The sequence below is a fragment of the Bubalus bubalis genome, chromosome 8 (assembly GCF_019923935.1).
Source record: "Bubalus bubalis isolate 160015118507 breed Murrah chromosome 8, NDDB_SH_1, whole genome shotgun sequence".
Lineage (NCBI taxonomy): Eukaryota > Metazoa > Chordata > Mammalia > Artiodactyla > Bovidae > Bubalus > Bubalus bubalis.
Genome location: NC_059164.1, coordinates 12,106,531 through 12,124,463, shown reverse-complemented (window position 1 = coordinate 12,124,463; position 17,933 = coordinate 12,106,531). Strand labels below are relative to the sequence as shown.

The following is a 17,933-nucleotide window of genomic DNA, read 5'->3' as shown; positions in this document are numbered from 1 at the left end:
CTTCCTTTTTAAGATACTTTTATAGCAATACCTTTTAAACATTAAAACCATTGTTTCCATGATAGGAAATAACAGATACCATGAATCTTACATATATGCTTGGCTTTTTTTACTAGAGTTACTTTCTAAGTAACTGATGAAAAAATATGGTAAGAATCTTCCTGGTCTCCCTGAGATTACACCAAGATCCAACAGATGGAAGCAAAGCAGCATTAGCTTGAAAATACGTGTTGAAATTTAAAAGCCAAGTGTGGTGATGGTCTCTCACTGTAGTGAACCAAGGACCTTGTGATTCTCTCACAAGGAAAGGAAAGTAACAGGGCAAGGGGTCTTGTCAGTCAGTATTCCCACTATCTGTAGTGGGAAAATTCTTTAGTTAACTGATTCTAAGAACAGAAACAGAAGGCCCCAGTTGCTGCTTTGTACGCACCATATCCAACAGTCATTTTGCATGACTTCAACTTGGCTTCTTGCTTCTAAATTACATACGTTTCAAAAGGACAGAGGTTCAAATGCTTTAACAGTTACAATAAATGATTAACCAACAGCAAAAACAAGAACAAAACAGGAGGTTGCCAAAAAATTACAGAAGAAACAAAATATAATCGCACGTGAAACACTGATGTAAGAGATTTCTAAAACGTACTGTCTATTTATTAAGTATGCTCCTTAAAGGGATGACTCTGAGGTCATCTTTTGTTTTCCACTAGATACTACAAAACTACTGGATATAAGACTTCTTTAGATGCACACAAAAATCGTTACATCATTAGAAGCTGCTTACTTTTGTTGAAAATCCTTGATCAGTTTCTTTGCCTTGTTGTACTTCTTTTCCAAGGCCTGATACTGGCTTTGAGTCTCTTTGAGGTGCTCGTTCACTGTGTGGCATAATGTTTGGGCCTCAATCCAGTAGCTCTCCAACTTCATCATTCTTTCTTTATTCTCTTCTATATTCTGTTGAAGTTGAGTTTTTTCTAGTTCCCACCTCACTTTCTCATTTTCTGCAGCTTGCAGCTGGACAAAGCAAATGTCAAACCAAGGATATTTCTGGGTACTTTTATAGCAAACATCTCTCATATTTTTATAGCATATTTTAGAATAAATTCCATTATTACATATACTCAATCATGAAACACATTGAAATGAGAAGAGCAAGTATGATTTTCATTATTATAGAAATTATAAAATGGAAGCCTTGAAAAGTGAAATGGTTGTCCAAGGTCACACATCTGATAAATGATAAAACATGGATCTGTTTCCAACTCCCAGGATCTTTCCAGCATACCATGCAGTGTATGAAATTCTCCAAGCAGTAAAAAATGTTTTAGAATTTGACTGATTCTATCCAATGAACTTCAACATGCTTTCTTTTAGAGTTGTTTTTAAAACATATAATTATATGTAAAATGTTAACTAAAAAAGGAGTGGGGAGACAGCAAGCTGGGAAGGAGAGGGACAGAGCACAGTATGGCCAATGATTAAGAGGCAGACTCTGGAGTCATATAGTTTAGATTTGAATTCCAGCTCTGCCAACACTGGCCTTTAAACCTCGGACAAGTAACTGAAGTCTTCTAAGACTAAATTGTTATATGTAAAAGAGAACTGTGATATATCACATCAGCATGCTTGGAAAAGCTCCTTGGGGATAATAATCTGATAAAAGTTATTTTTACTTTGTCTTAATCCCTTTTGACCATATCATCACATACTTTATTTCAATTGACTCATGAAAACAGTCTGTAGCTCATTATTTTGCTGACATTGTTCTGAGTTTCTAGAGCCTGATAAATGCCAATTTGCATAAAAGTATAAATGACAGTGGAAGTAAAAATATAAATTATTCCTGAACTAATTTAAGTCTCTCTGATGGAAAAGAAAGGCAGCTTCCTCTGGTTTCTGCTTTCCAGAAAGTTTAGGAACAGATAAGACCCTGGTCCAAATCCCTCATTTCTACAGAAATTCAAGACTGATCTCTCAGGTAAGGGATCAAAGGTCATTTATCGACACTAAGCATCTAACCTCTACGCTAGTGCTGCATCCATTTCACATGCCTCTGTTATGGTTTGAAAGGATGCAGAGTCATTATACGCTATTAATATCGATTTTCAAAATCTACAACATTCCAAAATTGCACAGCATTTGGCAAATGGAAATATACATATGTTTTTATATGTATTTTAAACCACATTGGCAAAACAGATTGCAAAGTATAGTAGTCAAAACCATTTCAAAATTAGGAACTCTATTATTAACATGGATATAAAGAATAACAGTAAAGCAAGTTAATCTGTGGATATTAGCATAGGTAATAGAATGTTGGCACAGCCAATATAATTTTGAAAAAAAAAATACTCATTTATAGATTTTTCTAAATTAAATACCTAACACATAAGCCTTGTTAAAGCACTTGCAATCAGAGGGCAATCTTTTTCCCCCCACTGTAACCAACAATTAAAAATCTTCTATTCTTCCATTCTATGCCAAGAAACAATAGAAATTTAAAACAGGACTGGGTTTTTACCTGCACCTTTTATTAAGCAGTGTTTTGTGTTCAAGTTGCTTATTTACCAATCTCTACTAATTTAAAAATTATTATTCACAGAGCTTGGCTGAAACCATGAATGATGTATAGACATGTTTTGACTAAAGAACTACGGAGTTATTAGCTGAAAATACCATTTACCTAAAATAGCCTTGCTAATTTATCTCCATTTAAAACACATGGAAAAAACAAAACACGTGTATATAATGTGAACAGGGAAAGGGACTATTAGTGGTGTGGGAGGAATTATGTCTCAATTATTAGAAGGCCATAAAAAAAAAAACGTTAACTGTGTTTTTAAAGTAATTCAAAAGATATTTTAAAATCTTTGAGACTACATATTTGATAAAACTAGACACAGTTCAAGAAACTGAAACTTACCTTATAATTTACCAATTAAAAATGCCCTTTTGAACTTTTCATTATTTCATATATAAACTAAAAATACATACTCCTTTTATCAAGACCTGTTTTTTCCCACAAATTTAAATGACATGAACTAAACTTGTCTAAAGATTTCTGGTGGCATCTGGAACCTAAAATAAATTATTCATATATTAATTAAATTTCACAATAGTTCATTACTAGGAATTTGAATTTTTCTTTATGAAACCTAATTCATGTGCTATGTTAATAAAAATACATTACTTCTGGTAAGGTAAAAATAAATAAAATGATTACATTTATTTAAAATAAAATAAAAGAGAAAGAGATACAGTATAACAGCTTGTGCTTAAGGATTAGTGGTCAAAATGTAGTTTGAATGCTTGAACTATTATAAACATTTACTTCTTGAGCAAGTGCAGAGGGAATTGGCCACATAGGTGCAAATATGCAAATATGCAATTTTAAAATACCGCGCTATCTCCGCTGCGGGGTGCTGACCCCCTAAGGCTGTGCACTGTTAGGTTTTCCACTAACAGTGGGAACGGATCTCTCATTTGTGTTCTTCTAAATGTACACAAACAAAGCATTTAGTGCTTGGGTTGAATATATTCATAGCATCTGGAGTTTAGAATGTACAATTCAAACACTATGTATTGGTGCTTACCTTGGTCTTCAATTTTTGAATCTCTGCTTCTGTAACTGCATGTTTGATTTGCAACTGAAAATGGAAAAGAAAGGAAAAAAATCTGAACTAAGCGTATCTATATTTTTCTACATTTTAAAAGCCTTAGCAGCTGGCAGAATACCTTATTATATAGCTGAAGGGCTAGAAAAGTGCTACGGTGCAGCAGGTTGTAAATTAAAATGTCTAGTGTGTAAAATGACTCTCTAGGTGCGAACTAATTAAACACAGGGTTTATGGTCCACGCTCCCTAACATCAGATTAGGTTATGAATTTAATTGCTCAGGGACCAAAGAGAAGGAAACACATTTTCCTGCCCTCCTTGCAGCTCTTCCTTTGTGATTTGAGTGTCAAGGAATTATTTCCTTGCGGTCTTGAGGACGAACAGCTTCAGCAGGCAGACGGGCAGTGGGAAGCTTCGATTCCAAATCTGGAAGGAAGGCGGCGCTCTGGTTCCGCGAGTCGCGCGCATTTTAGCTTAGCAGCTCTTTTACAGCTCGGGCTGCGGCTGCAAAGCTGAAGAGGACGATGCAGGTCGGCGACAAGATATGTAATTTCCTTTTTACATTGCAGGTAAAAGTACAGATCTAGATGTCTGTCCTTTAAGTCATTTACTCAGACTGAGGGCCTGGACCCTCCAAAGCTTCAAGTTGCGGTTGATTCTCTCTAGAGCCACCATTTAGATTTGTTTTGCTTCTCCCTTCCCCCCACTTTGCTTTCTTTGTAAAGGAAGAAAAATGAAGGAAACAATCACTCTTTAAGGAATAAATAAAAAAAAAATTATGGAAAACAATTTCTAGGTTGGAAATCACTTTTCTAAAATGCTTGGAGTCAGATGTTTTTGGAATTCAGAGTTCTTCCAATTTCAGAAACTTAGTAAGATGCATTTTCCAAAAATTGCTGACTGCCCACAGCAGGGTCTGTGGACGCTCTCTATAATCAAATAAATACATGAATATCTTTGCCACCAAACATGTGAATATTGTGACTAAGTGAGGTACATAAAGACTGTAAATAGTAGCTTATCAATTTTGGTCAGATTTACTACCGTCTGCTACAAAATTATTTTAAAATAATATTTTCAGAGCATTTTGAATTTAGGATTGTACAGAGGGACTGTAATCTTCCCATATTACTGTAATCAAATAAGTCTAAGGTTTTCTTATCAGAAAGATAGCTATGAAAAGACAGAAATGTGAACCTTTGGAGATCACACCACCTCATAAACCTCAGCCCTCTCTCTGGTTTGTAATCTTAATTTCCTTGGTTTTTGCCTGACCACTAGGGGCATATGGGAAGGATGAAGAGGGAAAGATGTTAGAATCCAGGGTTAGATGCTGATGAATAAGAGCCCAGAAACGGAGAGTCCCAAGTTCCTTATAAAATGCCCCCTCCATGATGCTCTCAGGTCTCATTCGAGGTGCTCCTGTGGGGTGACCCTGAAACTTCTACGTCTGATTCTGCCCTGCTCACTCATTTTACTCTCCTGCTTTCGGGCGCGGTCGCTCTTGCAGTCTTGCCTATGCGGCTGTGGCTCCTTTCACCCTCTCCGTTCCCAGGGGCTTCTGCACTCCACAGTCTCGAGGGGGAAGTACTCTTAGTCAGCCAAGACTAAGAAAGGATGATTTAAAGGACTAAAATACGATTACTCCAACTCTGCTTCTTAGTTAAAAGTCCTAAATGCTGTAAAATGTTGCACCTGAAATAAAACCAACTCCTCTAGTTCTAGTTGAAGAGTAGCAAGAAATCAAGAGCAGATTTTATGATGAATGCCGCAACTATCAAGAAGTGCCATATTTCATTTTCTCAGCGGTTAACTCCCTGTAAGGCAACCAATTATACTGCAATACAATGTGTTAGGACTTTGGATTTTCTTTGTTCAAATTACCATGTTCTGTAGCAAGCTACAGCTCTGGGCCCCAGTTTCCAATATGCAAAATGAGAGGACTGGATGGAAGAACACCACAGCCTCTGCAAGTACTACAGGTGTGACGTTTTATGAAATGAAGACCCTGGAGATGACTGTCATGGTTGCAGAGTGGAGAAACTCTTATCCCACGCCAGCATTTTCATTCCTAGGAATGCATACGCTGGATTAATCAAGTGACGTGTGGGACAAACCAAGGGGAAACTGTGAAGCAGCCAGGCTGATTTTCAGTTATCCTACCCCTCCCATCTAACTGAAACAGATGACAAAAGAGAACTGAACTCATAAAGCAGTGAGGCGAGAACACTGATAAAAGCTGAGTGTTTGTTACTCGGTACAGCCCAGTCCTTTAGCTATAGGAAAGCAAAACGAGGTCTGTAAATTCAGACGTTATTCAGAAGATGGACAAACGTTTTAGTGCAAGGCTTCCCTAATACTAATACAGCCTAAGATGATAGATATGTAATTATTATGTAATTATTTTAATCCTGCATGCACCTTAACACAATGTCTAGAAATCCACCACTATTAGAAGGAAAAGCATTAAAAATAAACTAACTGAACTTTTTCATTTTATATAGGAAGAAACTGTGTTTCAGTAGCTTAAGCTGCAGAGCTAATAAGTATCAAAGCCAGGTTTTATAAATTCCAGTCCATAGTCCTTTCCGCTAGCCCCAAATTTCTTACATTTGTAGCATCCTTTCCCTTTTTTTATCTCCTCCTTCCTCACTGCGAATGGATCTGTGAGGGAGGTAGGACAGGCACTGTTAACCTCACTGTTCAGACAGGCAAAGAGGCTCAGAGAAGTTACATAGGCTCTTCAAGTTCCCAGCAGAAGCAGGTGGTGGAGAGGAAATTATCCCAGGTCTGACCGCACCTACTCTGTTCCTCCTTTCCTCTGTACCTCATCGGAACCAGCTTTGGACACACTTTTCATCTGATCATCATGGAAATGCTGAGGCATGTGTGATCACTGTCACCTCTCAGGGAAGAAGATAAGATTCCACCTGGAAACCATGAGTCACTTCTGGGGTCTGAGTATTCTCATACTACATACAACATGGTGTTCAATCATTTGCTTTTAGTCACTGAACTTAGAAATTTCTCAAGCATTATTCAACCTGCATTTACTGAATGAGACTATGTGCCAGACACTGTGCTATAGTCACTGAGGATACATGAGCGCTACACAGAATCTACCTTTGAAACACTTACTTCGAGGAGATTAATAAATACCACCTCCTGAAAGAAGTTTCCAGATGCATGAGAAAAACTCAGGAACTTCGGATGACCTGCGGCTTTGGCCTATGTGTCATATCTCCAAACTTGGACCCTTGCCTCCCAGGCAAAGTGGGCACAGTGGGGGGCTGGGATACCTCCATTTCATAAGGAAGAGGAAACTGCTTTTCAAAGAGGTACAGTGACTTGAAAAAAGAAGCACAGTGCACACCAAATTGAATTTTCTTATTCTAAAGCAGTTCTCCTTCCACGTTTAATAGCCTTTCCAAAGTACAAGTATAAGGGTTTGCAGACAACAGCTGGCTGCAGGGAGCAGGGTCTACATAACTGCTTAATAGACACAGAACCTGAAATACCTTTTGGAGCTTTTGGGCTTCAGAGAATATAGGTTTGGAGAGACGACTTGGGCAGAGAGGATAGAGAAAAATAAAAAGTTAAGGACTGCAGATCAATGTCTATAAGGCCAATGTCTTTCATCTTTTCTATCCTCTTGAACATGAATGCCATCGATATCCACCCCAGGATTACAGTACAAATAAACACATGCCCTCTTACAAAGAACAGCAGCTCTCATGTAACATTCTGCAGGTATACCTGCTGTGTTTATTTTCTGTTTATTTCTTTCAAAAAGATGAATACAGAACACGTACTCATATCTCTGAATCAATATATCCAAATATAACTGCACAGGAAACAGAAACATTTTTATGCATAAACATTATAAGACTGAACTTCTGCATTCTTTACTTATCTTGTACAGGCACGTAAATCATTTTTTCTCTAGAAAGGAAATATGTTATCTTTGCAGGAAATATTTTAAGAGCTCTCTAGTACTGGAGCTTTTACACTCTCTGTTCTTATTTTGGTGGAGGTGGTGTGTGTGTTCAGTCCGACTCTCTGTGACCCCATGAACTTTGTGACCCCCCCCACCCCCGCCCAGGCTCCTCTGTCCACGGGATTCTTAGGCAAGAATACTGCAGTGGGTTGCCATTTTCTACTCCAGGGGATCCTCCCGACTTATGTCTCCCAACCCGTGTCTCCCAAGTCTCCTGCATTAGCAGGCCGATTCTTTACAACTAAGCCACCTAGGAAGCTTGTTCTTACAAGGGCAAAATAATAACTAATATTTGCATACAACTTTATGCAGTGGTTTCAGCACTGAAATCAGAATTTTTACAATTATATCTGTGATCATGTGATTGCAGTCCATCTTACCCATGACAACATAAGTTCTAGAAAAGAAGAAATCAGGGCTGCTCTTACCTGTATTTGGTGCCATTAAAGTTAAGCTATGCTATATTTCTTTACAATTTCTGCTCAAAGGTTTATAAATGGTACCTATCTTTACATTAACCAAAGTGTTCTTCTCAGGGAATAGACTATGCAAAACTAGTTGAAATCGGCTGATTGAATGCTGTCATAACCTAATTTGAATGGCAACACAGATTGCAGTGTGTGCAGCATAGAGTGACCTAGTCCCCCAAGTCACTCTCTAAGTGACTCATAAACTGGTTATTCATGGGGATGGTGCTGGGTGGAGGTGACAGCCTGTAACTACAGTTCCCTTTAAAATAAATATCTGTTTATTGTTAAGTACATAACAATTTTTTACCTTCTTGACATATTAATGGACAGTTCCATAAAGGTAACTTTATTATCTAATGCATTAATTACTTTTTCTAAATTACTTTTCATAGATTTTCTATGACTTAAGTAGGCAAAATAACAAATTTTTTAGACTCCATTTTTTTCCTCCAGATAAATGCAGAACTGTTTTTCCTGGGAGCTAGTACTTACGACTCTCAAGAAGGAATGGTGTTGGGAAGTGCTGCCAGTCCACCGACCAGGCACCTGGCCAGCAGTTTCTGATTCAGCCTCTTCCTACTTTCCACTACATTTCCAGGGAAATCATATTAGAAAAGAAAAACTCACAACCAAACTGATCCTGAAACTAAAAACAACTGTTACTAGAATGTGAGTCATGAAGCTGAATTAAGAAAAATCTATCCAAGCTTCACTATCTTCACTCCAAAGACAGGGAGGTGCCTTGTGCCTCTCTCACTAACAGCGTGAGACACCAAGTTTATCAATGAGGAAGAAGGCAAACTCTACTGTCTCTCCTGGAGCGTCTTCACACCAGGCTCTCTCACTCTCCGCTCCTGTGTTCATTCAGAAAGCAATTGCTACATGAGGAGAAGAATTCAGGAAGGTGGCTGACAGTGGCACGTCGCATACTTACAGCTCCAGACGCCAATGTGCAGCAATATGGACAGGGACAGTCCCAGTAAGTGCTTTGAGAGCAGGGAATAGCTTTTCTTTCTTTAACTTACAGAGCTGCATGGCGAGATCTGGACATCGCACGTTAGTACAGAGAACTGCTTTAGATGAGAGGCTGCCAGAAAGCAGCAACCAGGCTGGGAACTAGGCACATAGACATGTCCTCCTGATGGAGGTCCAGCAACGGGATTTGTGGTTTCAAAAAGTGAAATATTCCTGATTAACACTGGATACAAAAGTGGTTTGTGCCTCATTCAAGACAAAGAGATGAGAAAAAGGCAAAACTAAGCCTATTACTAAATTCTTCAGATCAGGGAAAATAAAGTATCAACTTGAAAATTCAAATAAGTAAACCTGTGAAAATAATGTATCCCATAAATAAAAAGATATTTTAAGGTAACTCTATGGAATACCAGGATGAAGAGAAAGTAAAGAGGCATGAAAAATGAATGGAGAACACAGAAACTAAAATGTATTAAAAGAATTAAGTTGTTTTAGAAGCGCTAAAAAAGCATACATAAACTTGAAGTCAAAGCATACTTAATGCTACAGAGAGTTGAAACACTGATATGAGAGGACACGTCTGAGGACAATCTCAGGCGTGGGAAAAAACAGAGAAGAAAAGAAAGGTAAAAATATAATACTAGAGACAGTGTTTCTAAGGAAACAGAAACTGAAAAAAATTCAAAAACTGAAGAAAATATTCACAGACCAATATGAAAACATAAACACAAACACAGAACAGGAAAACAGATTAGGAAAAAAGAAAGGAGATCTACTTTAAGAAATTGTGATAAAAAATTTAAAGTACAAAGTTAAAGTAATACAAGTATCCAAATGGCTGTTGTCATTAGATTTTTCTTTTACAGTACGCAGTGCTAGTTCAAAAAAATTAGCTTGTGCAACAACACTTTTAGGGGAAAAGGTGGTGAATTAAAATGTTAAAACCAGCTAATCATTACTCTTGTGTCAATATTAGAGGGGAGGAGAGGTGGATGAATGCATGTGAAGGCTATTATTTTGTTAAATGGTAAAGACATAGCTGCTGGTCTGCCTTTCATGTTGCTGGGTGAAAATATCCTAAGACGGAGTCAAAGCTACTTGAGAGTAACTGTTAGAGAAGAAGAGAATAAACGTGTAACTGTTAAGCAGCAGATGAAAAAGTGATATATCTAACAGCAAGCAGGTAAAAAGATAAAAACAAAACAAAAAGAAGCATGGAAATTATGAAATAAGGTGGTAGATGTAAGTTCTAATATTAAAATAATTAAATATAAATGGGGTAAACTGACCAATTAACTGACAGAGACTCCTAGAGTAGTATAACAGTAAGATTTAGGAATATGTTGACTAAAGGAAACACAGTTGTGAAAAGTATACAGAATGGTTGAAAATAAAGAGATGGAAGAAATAGATACTCTGCAGCAAATATGAACCTAAAGAAAGGCAGTGCTGAATTTTTACAAACAAAAGAGAATTTGTAGTAAAATGTGTCATTAGAAAACAAGAGAGATGTTACAATGAATTGAAAAGTTGTAATAATCCTGAACATATATGTTCAGTTCAGTTTAGTTCAGTCGCTCAGTCGCGTCCGACTCCTTGCGACCCCATGAATTGCAGCATGCCAGGCCTCCCTGTCCATCGCCATCTCCCGGAGTTCACTCAAACTCATGTCCTTTGAGTCAGTGATGGCATCCAGCCATCTCATCCTCTCATCCTCTGTTGTCCCCTTCTCCTCCTGCCCCCAATCCCTCCCAGAATCAGAGTCTTTTCCAATGAGTCAACTCTTCGCATGAGGTGGACAAAGTACTGGAATTTCAGCTTTAGCATCAGTCCTTCCAAAGAAATCCCAGGGCTGATCTCCTTTAGAATGGACTGGTTGGATCTCCTTGCAGTCCAAGGGACTCTCAAGACTCTTCTCCAACACCACAGTTCAAAAGCATCAATTCTTCGGCACTCAGCTTTCTTTACAGTCCAACTCTCACATCCATACATAACTACTGGAAAAACCATAGCCTTGACTAGACGGACCTTTGTTGGCAAAGTAATGTCTCTGCTTTTCAATATTCTATCTAGGTTGGTCATAACTTTCCTTCGAAGGAGTAAGCGTCTTTTAATTTCATGGCTGCAGTCACCATCTGCAGTGGTTTTGGAGCCCCCCAAAATAAAGTCTGACACTGCTTCCACTGTTTCCCCATCTATTTGCCATGAAGTGATGGGATCAGATGCCATGATCTTCGTTTTCTGAATGTTGAGCTTTAAGCCAACTTTTTCACTCTCTTCTTTCACTTTCATCAAGAGGCTTTTTAGTTCCTCTTCACTTTCTGCCATAAGGGTGGTGTCATCTGCATATCTGAGGTTATTGATATTTCTCCCAGCAATCTCGATTCCAGCTTGTGCTTCCTCCAGCCCAGCATTTCTCATGATGTACTCTGCATATAAGTTAAATAAGCAGGGTGACAATATACAGCCTTGATGTACTCCTTTTCCTATTTGGAACCAGTCTGTTGTTCCATGTCCAGTTCTAACTGTTGCTTCCTGACCTGCATATAGGTTTCTCAAGAGGCAGGTCAGGTGGTCTGGTATTCCCATCTCTTTCAGAATTTTCCACAGTTTATTGTGATCCACACAGGCAAAGGCTTTGGCATAGTCAATAAAGCAGTAATAGATGTTTTTCTGGAACTCTCTTGCTTTTTCCATGATCCAGTGGATGCTGGCAATTTGATCTCTGGTTCCTCTGCCTTTTCTAAAACCAGCTTGAACATCTGGAAGTTCACGGTTCACGTATTGCTAAAGCCTGGCTTGGAGAATTTTGAGCATTACTTTACTAGCATGTGAGATGAGTGCAATTGTGCAGTAGTTTGAGCATTCTTTGGTATTGCCTTTAAATATATAAAACTGCAACTGCTATAATTATAGGAAGAAAGAAACTGTAGCTGATGATTTTAACTTATACTTTTCACAATTGGTATATCAAACCACAAAATCTAAGCCATGCTACAGAGAAGACATTTGTGTGTTTGTATTATTAATCTTATCTATATAAATTTAATGCTTAAATAAATTTCATATCAACGTACAGGATATGTGTGATGTTTACATACATAAGGAATATTTAAATACAATTATTTATGAATTAAGCTACAAAAGAAGTCTTGAAAATTCAAAATAGCTACTATACAGAATATGTTTTCTGAATAGTGTCATAAAATTAGAACTCAATAACAAAAGGATAGCAAAATAAAGTAGATAGGTGTGGAAAGTAAAATATACCAGTAAATAATTCTTGTGTTAAAGAGAAAAGTTGCATATAGCTAAACCAATATTCAGGGAAAAAATTATAGCTTTAAATATACTTATCAAAATATAAGGGTTATCAGAAAAATAAATGTATTGAATGCAACTGATATATACCAAAAAATAAAACAGGAGGAAATATAAAGATATTGGTGAGAAAAAATAAAGATATTGGTAGGAAAAAATAAATATTTTTAAATTTAAAAATAAAAAATGGAAATGTAAAGCTAACTTGACAGATAAATTCTAGAAAAAAAAACTAAGAAAAAATTGAGCATGTTCAAAGCAAAAAAAGAATAAAAAAGGTAACTAGTTATAGCTACTCGGAGAAGGCAATGGCACCCCACTCCAGCACTCTTGCCTGGAAAATCCCATGGACGGAGAAGCCTGGTGGGCTGCAGTCCATGGGGTCGTGAAGAGTTGGACACGACTGAGCGACTTCCCTTTCACTTTTCACTTTCCTGCATTGGAGAAGGAAATGGCAATCCACTCCAGTGTTCTTGCCTGGAGAATCCCAGGGACGGGGGAGCCTGGTGGGCTGCCGTCTGTGGGGTCGCACAGAGTCGGACACGACTGAAGCGACTTAGCAGCAGCAGCAGTTATAGCTACTAAAGATTTCACTATTTTAAAGCCATATTATAAAAACATAAGTTAATAGATATGAATACCTAGAGGAAATATATGAATTTCTTGAGAAATACAAAATACCAAAGTTGGTCCAAGAAAAACTTGAAAAGAGTAATAGCTATTATGTATTCTAAAAATCTTCCTCCACAAATGCACATATGGTTTTATAGCTGAGTAATAGCAAACTTTCAGGGAACACAAATTTTGATCTTATGAAAGTCATTAAGTCTCTTTTATAAAAGTCATTTCTGAAAATAGAAAAATAAAGAAGACTTCTTTACTTATATTGGAGCTAATATAACCTTTGTGGCAGCTTTTGATTAATGCACTCTGGTTAAGACTTTCCATTACTTATAGGTGGCACTTACATAATAGAGGGGACTATAAAATTTGAGGGAGGATCAGAAAGAGACTTTAATTAAACAGATATGTTCCATGAACTTGGATTAAAAGAGTCAATGTGATAAAAATGCCAGTTTTTTGCAAGTTAATTTACTAGCTTAATGAAATTACAATAAAAAATGCAAAGAAGTTTCTTCAAGGGAGTTAAAATGATTCAAATGTTTTCTTGAATAACTTGAAAAGTAAAGGAATTTTTGAAGAGAAGAGTTAGGTGGATCTGATTTATTTCATTAATGTTTTATATATATTCTAACATTACTGCACCAAAGATTAATGAGAAAATGAAACAGAATATGAAGGTCAAAGGCAGTCCAGAGTATAAAGACAAATACTGCAGATAATAATGCTGGCCTTCCAACCAGAAGGAAACGGTTAAATGAACATTTAATAAATGTGCTAGCCCCCTCGTCAACTATTTGGGAAATTAAATAGCTGTCTTGTATTATACAACAAATTCTAGTATATGTTTGATACCATTCATTTGCCAAATATTTAACCACTAAGTATATCCCAAGAACTATGGATAAAATATTCAATAGAAAATAGAGGAGGTTCGAGTTCAGTTGCAAAATATATAATAGGCTAAAAATAGGAATGATTGCGAGAATGTTAGTATAATGCGCTTTGCCCAAACAGTATAACGTATACTTTTGGTTGAAATAATATAATTAAGAGAACTCTTTGTAATATGAGGTTTTTTTTTACAGACTCCAACACAAAATGACTCTCCACCTCCACCCCAGATTCTGTGCATAATTTGGGGCATGTTATGTTAATCACATAAAGAAGTTTAAAACTGTGGCAGTGGCCGTGTACAGGACACAAATCCTGTTACAGAGAGCCAGGCAGCTGACACTCTGTGCTAAACCCCTGAACAAATGAATATATTCATATGTTAAATATAAAACAAAAGAGAATAAAAGGATGTTAAGTGAAATGACACAGTATTTGCCTGTTTTAGAGGTGGTGACAAACGTTCAATTCTTAAAAGCCAAAATTAAAAATGCAGATTTGGTTACTCAGGCTAAAACTAAATCAGCCATGTTACAAAGAATGGTTCCAGATCGCAGAGCAGCCTACACCAATGTTAGCAATCATTTTCTGTAACAGTGCAAATAGCACTTTAGGATTTAGAGGTTATATGGTTTCCGTGCAATTAGTTAGCTTTACTGCTGTAGAATGAAAACAGCCACAAACAAATAGACAATAATAAATAACAACATATAAATGAATGTCTACGGCTGTGTTTGAGTAAAATTTTACTTATTAAAAAAAGCAGTGGATCAGATTTGGCCAATGGGCCATAGTTTACTGACCCCCAGTCTAGATCATGTAGCTATCTGCACTATGGAGTCCATTTCAAACAATATTTATGCAGTATTGAGTACCTGGGTCAATTCAGAAAATGGAGGCTATAACCTTTATTTACTATTTCTGCTTTTTAAGCTCTTTAACTTCCATTAAAAAAAACAAAAACATGTATTCTAATTCCAGCTCAATTATCTTCCAAAGAGCAGGGATCATACTCACCTGGCAACATGTAAGTTACACAAGAGACTCTTCCCAAGGAGCACAACCTTGTTCTCATTGCCTCAAAGTAAGATTGAGAGCTACAATATTCAAGGAAGACTGTTTAAAGAACAGACAGTTCATCTGCTCTCCAGATAGTATGTAATTTTAGGCCACATCAGAGCTGAGCAGAAACAGATTATACCACTTCCACTTGGCCACTTCTCTGCATTGTTCTTTGAAGATATCAGTTAATCTAGAAAGTCTTTATAAGAAATGGTCCTAAGACAGGAATTGCTATTCTACTGTAAGAGAATTCTGATCATTAGATAATAGTGTACTTCATTGTCACCAAGACGTTTGAGTCTGATTTAGAACTAGGAATAGTCATATATTGTCTGGAAAACCCATGTATTCTGCTTGAATGACTCTGTGAACTATATAAATTGACATGGTTCAATCTGACTAATAATAACATGTGAAAGAGAAATGGGCATTCTAAACACATTCATTGGGAGACATAACAAATTTCTCTACTACCAAGAAAAAACCATGCTGGTGGCAAATTGGTACTAAGTACAAGTCCCCCAAATACTCATATTCTGTAATCTAATAATTCCACTGTAAGAAATTATCCTAAGGAAAATGTAATCTTTGTTACAATATTATTTTTAATAATTTTAAAAGAACTGGAAACAGACGAACTGTTCTAAAACAAGGGGTGATGTAAATCATATAAGATCCATAAGATAAACAGTAAATAAGCATCATTTTTGGAAAAATATTTGATGACATGGGAAGATCCTAAAAATACAGTTTTTAGTATCAAGAGCAGGAGTTTAACATAGTATATATCCTATAATATCAAATACCATAATATTGGTATCATGAATGATTTTGGTGGCATTTATACAAATCTGTACTTTCTAAAACCCTATAATGAACATAAGTTGTTTTATTTAATAAAAACTTATATTTGAAAAGAACATTCACTTTGATACTGGCCTCACAAATTTGTCATGAGGAATTAAAAAGGTAAGTCAATATACTAGATGTCTTAGGTAAAACATGAGAACATATAAATTTCTCTGTTGGGCTTCCCTGGTGGTCCAGTGGTTGAGAATCTGCCTTGCAATGCACAGGAGGCCTGTTCCATCCCTGGTCCCAGAAGATCCCACATGCTGTGGAGCAACTAAGCCCAAGAGCAGCAACTACTGAGCCCAGGCGCCCTAAAGCCCTGCTCTGTAACAAGAGAAGCCATTGCACTGAGAAGCTCACGCATCCTCATCAGAGAGTAGCCCCCCCTCGCCACAACTAGAGAAAGCCTGCGTGCAGCAACGAAGACCCAGCACAGCCATAAACAAACAAATACATAAATTTTTAAGTCCCTGTTTCTAACACATCAAAATTAAATATTAGAAATCTGCAATTATCAACCTTGTTTTTCTTGAAAAGGAAAATATGCTTTCCAAGTGGGGTCAAGTCCCTAAGAGACTTGTAACCACAGAACAGTGGTTTTCAAGCCTCAGTGCTTCAGAGTTATTTATTGCAGGGAGGTTGTAAATAACGACATATTTGTTTTCAACAATGGAGGAAGTTCCACAAAACAACAGAGAGGGAAATGCCTGGGGACACATCCATCACTGTTTCTGTTTTACATGTTGAGGTTCTGAGAAGTTAATCTGGAAGCAGAGTTTTGTGGTTATCTACATTCCCTTCACTCCCTCGGGATCCTGGCCCATTTCTGACAGCTCCTGCCTCAGGACTGAATTGCCCAGGCTATCCTACCTGGATTAGACTGATGGGCGGCATCAACCAGAGGAGAGCAGGGTCTTGGTATATTATCACCCTCACTCCAAAGTTGTCGTTTTTAGCAGTGGCTGCATCTTACAAAGCTGCAGATGGTGAATGGCCTGCCTTCAAACAAAGGTTATCTCTTCCCCTCTTCACCTATTAAGTCAACAGATGGTGTCAGCTTCTGCTGCTGCTGGTCCCTGTGTGCTGTAATATCACTTGGTAGTTCTGTTAACTCATTCAACCATATTCTACGATAAAATCAAAAGTTTAAAAAAAAGTGTTTTTTTTCCTTGAACTTTTTCAAGAAATTGAACTTTCTTCAATTAAGCCATTTGGGAATACCATCTAATCCCTGCTGGAATCTTGTCTAGTTTAGGGGGGGAAAAAAATCCTTTTTAGCAATCACTGCCTTTGAAGAAACCAGCTCCCAAAACTTTCATAAAGCTTTAAACATACAACCTGAACTTATCACAAAAAAATGCAAATTAAAGCTGTAGCTTGAAATTATGAACAGACAAGTTAGAAACTGTCACCATGACAAATAATGATTGTATTAATTTAATGCATTTAAATTAATGACTGTATAATGAGATCTACTTAACTTTTGCCTTGAAATTCAGTGAGATTCTGGACAATCTGTAATTGAAAGGCATTCTTTTGAAAACCGATTATTCTTAATATATTTTTCTAACAAAAGTATATACTTAATAATGAAATGGACAGGTAGAGAAAAATATTTTGCAGATTGGCAACTTACCTCTTTGAACTTGTGACTGAGCTTGCTTGTATCCAGGTCTGAGGGGGAAAACACGTCCTCGTTCTCAGGCAGCTCGAAGACTTCGATGGCCATGTCGCCTCCAGGAAGAACAGGCCCTACGTCGTCCTCGTCTTCATCTGTGGCATATTCTCCTGTCTAAAAGGAAGGGAACTTCAGAAACCCAGCTGTTATTACTCAGGTGGAGGTGGGCTATTTTTAAAATATTTTATAAAAGAGAAATAAAATATGTCACACCAAGTGGTAAAAGTGTAAGTAGGCTTTTGAGTCAAGCATGCCTCATGCAGCTAGGGTTACAAATGTTAGTTCAAAGATCCAAAGTGACAGGTCTGTGACGTATATAAGTGCATTTCTAAAAGTCTAACGGCATCAGCAGTATCTTTAGTGAAGCAACAAACTATTTTAAATCTAAGTATTTGATGGGGTTTTACTAAAGAAAATTACATTGCTAAGAGAAATAAGTAATTCCTTT

At 37.1% G+C, this 17,933-nt stretch overlaps 1 protein-coding gene across 14 annotated transcripts in view; it reads right to left on the bottom strand.

Annotated features, from left to right (window-relative positions):
• The window catches only part of PPP1R9A (protein phosphatase 1 regulatory subunit 9A), a 339,661-nt gene that overhangs the window by 59,338 nt on the left and 262,390 nt on the right, over nucleotides 1-17,933 (bottom strand). For all 14 annotated transcript variants that reach the window (XM_025291975.3, XM_025291972.3, XM_044946447.2 and 11 more), the window contains 3 exons: nucleotides 17,444-17,599; nucleotides 3,594-3,647; nucleotides 785-1,014 (listed from right to left, as the gene is read on the bottom strand). In XM_025291975.3, the coding sequence (XP_025147760.2) occupies nucleotides 785-1,014; nucleotides 3,594-3,647; nucleotides 17,444-17,599 (440 nt within the window). The remainder of the gene's footprint in view (nucleotides 1-784; nucleotides 1,015-3,593; nucleotides 3,648-17,443; nucleotides 17,600-17,933) is intronic.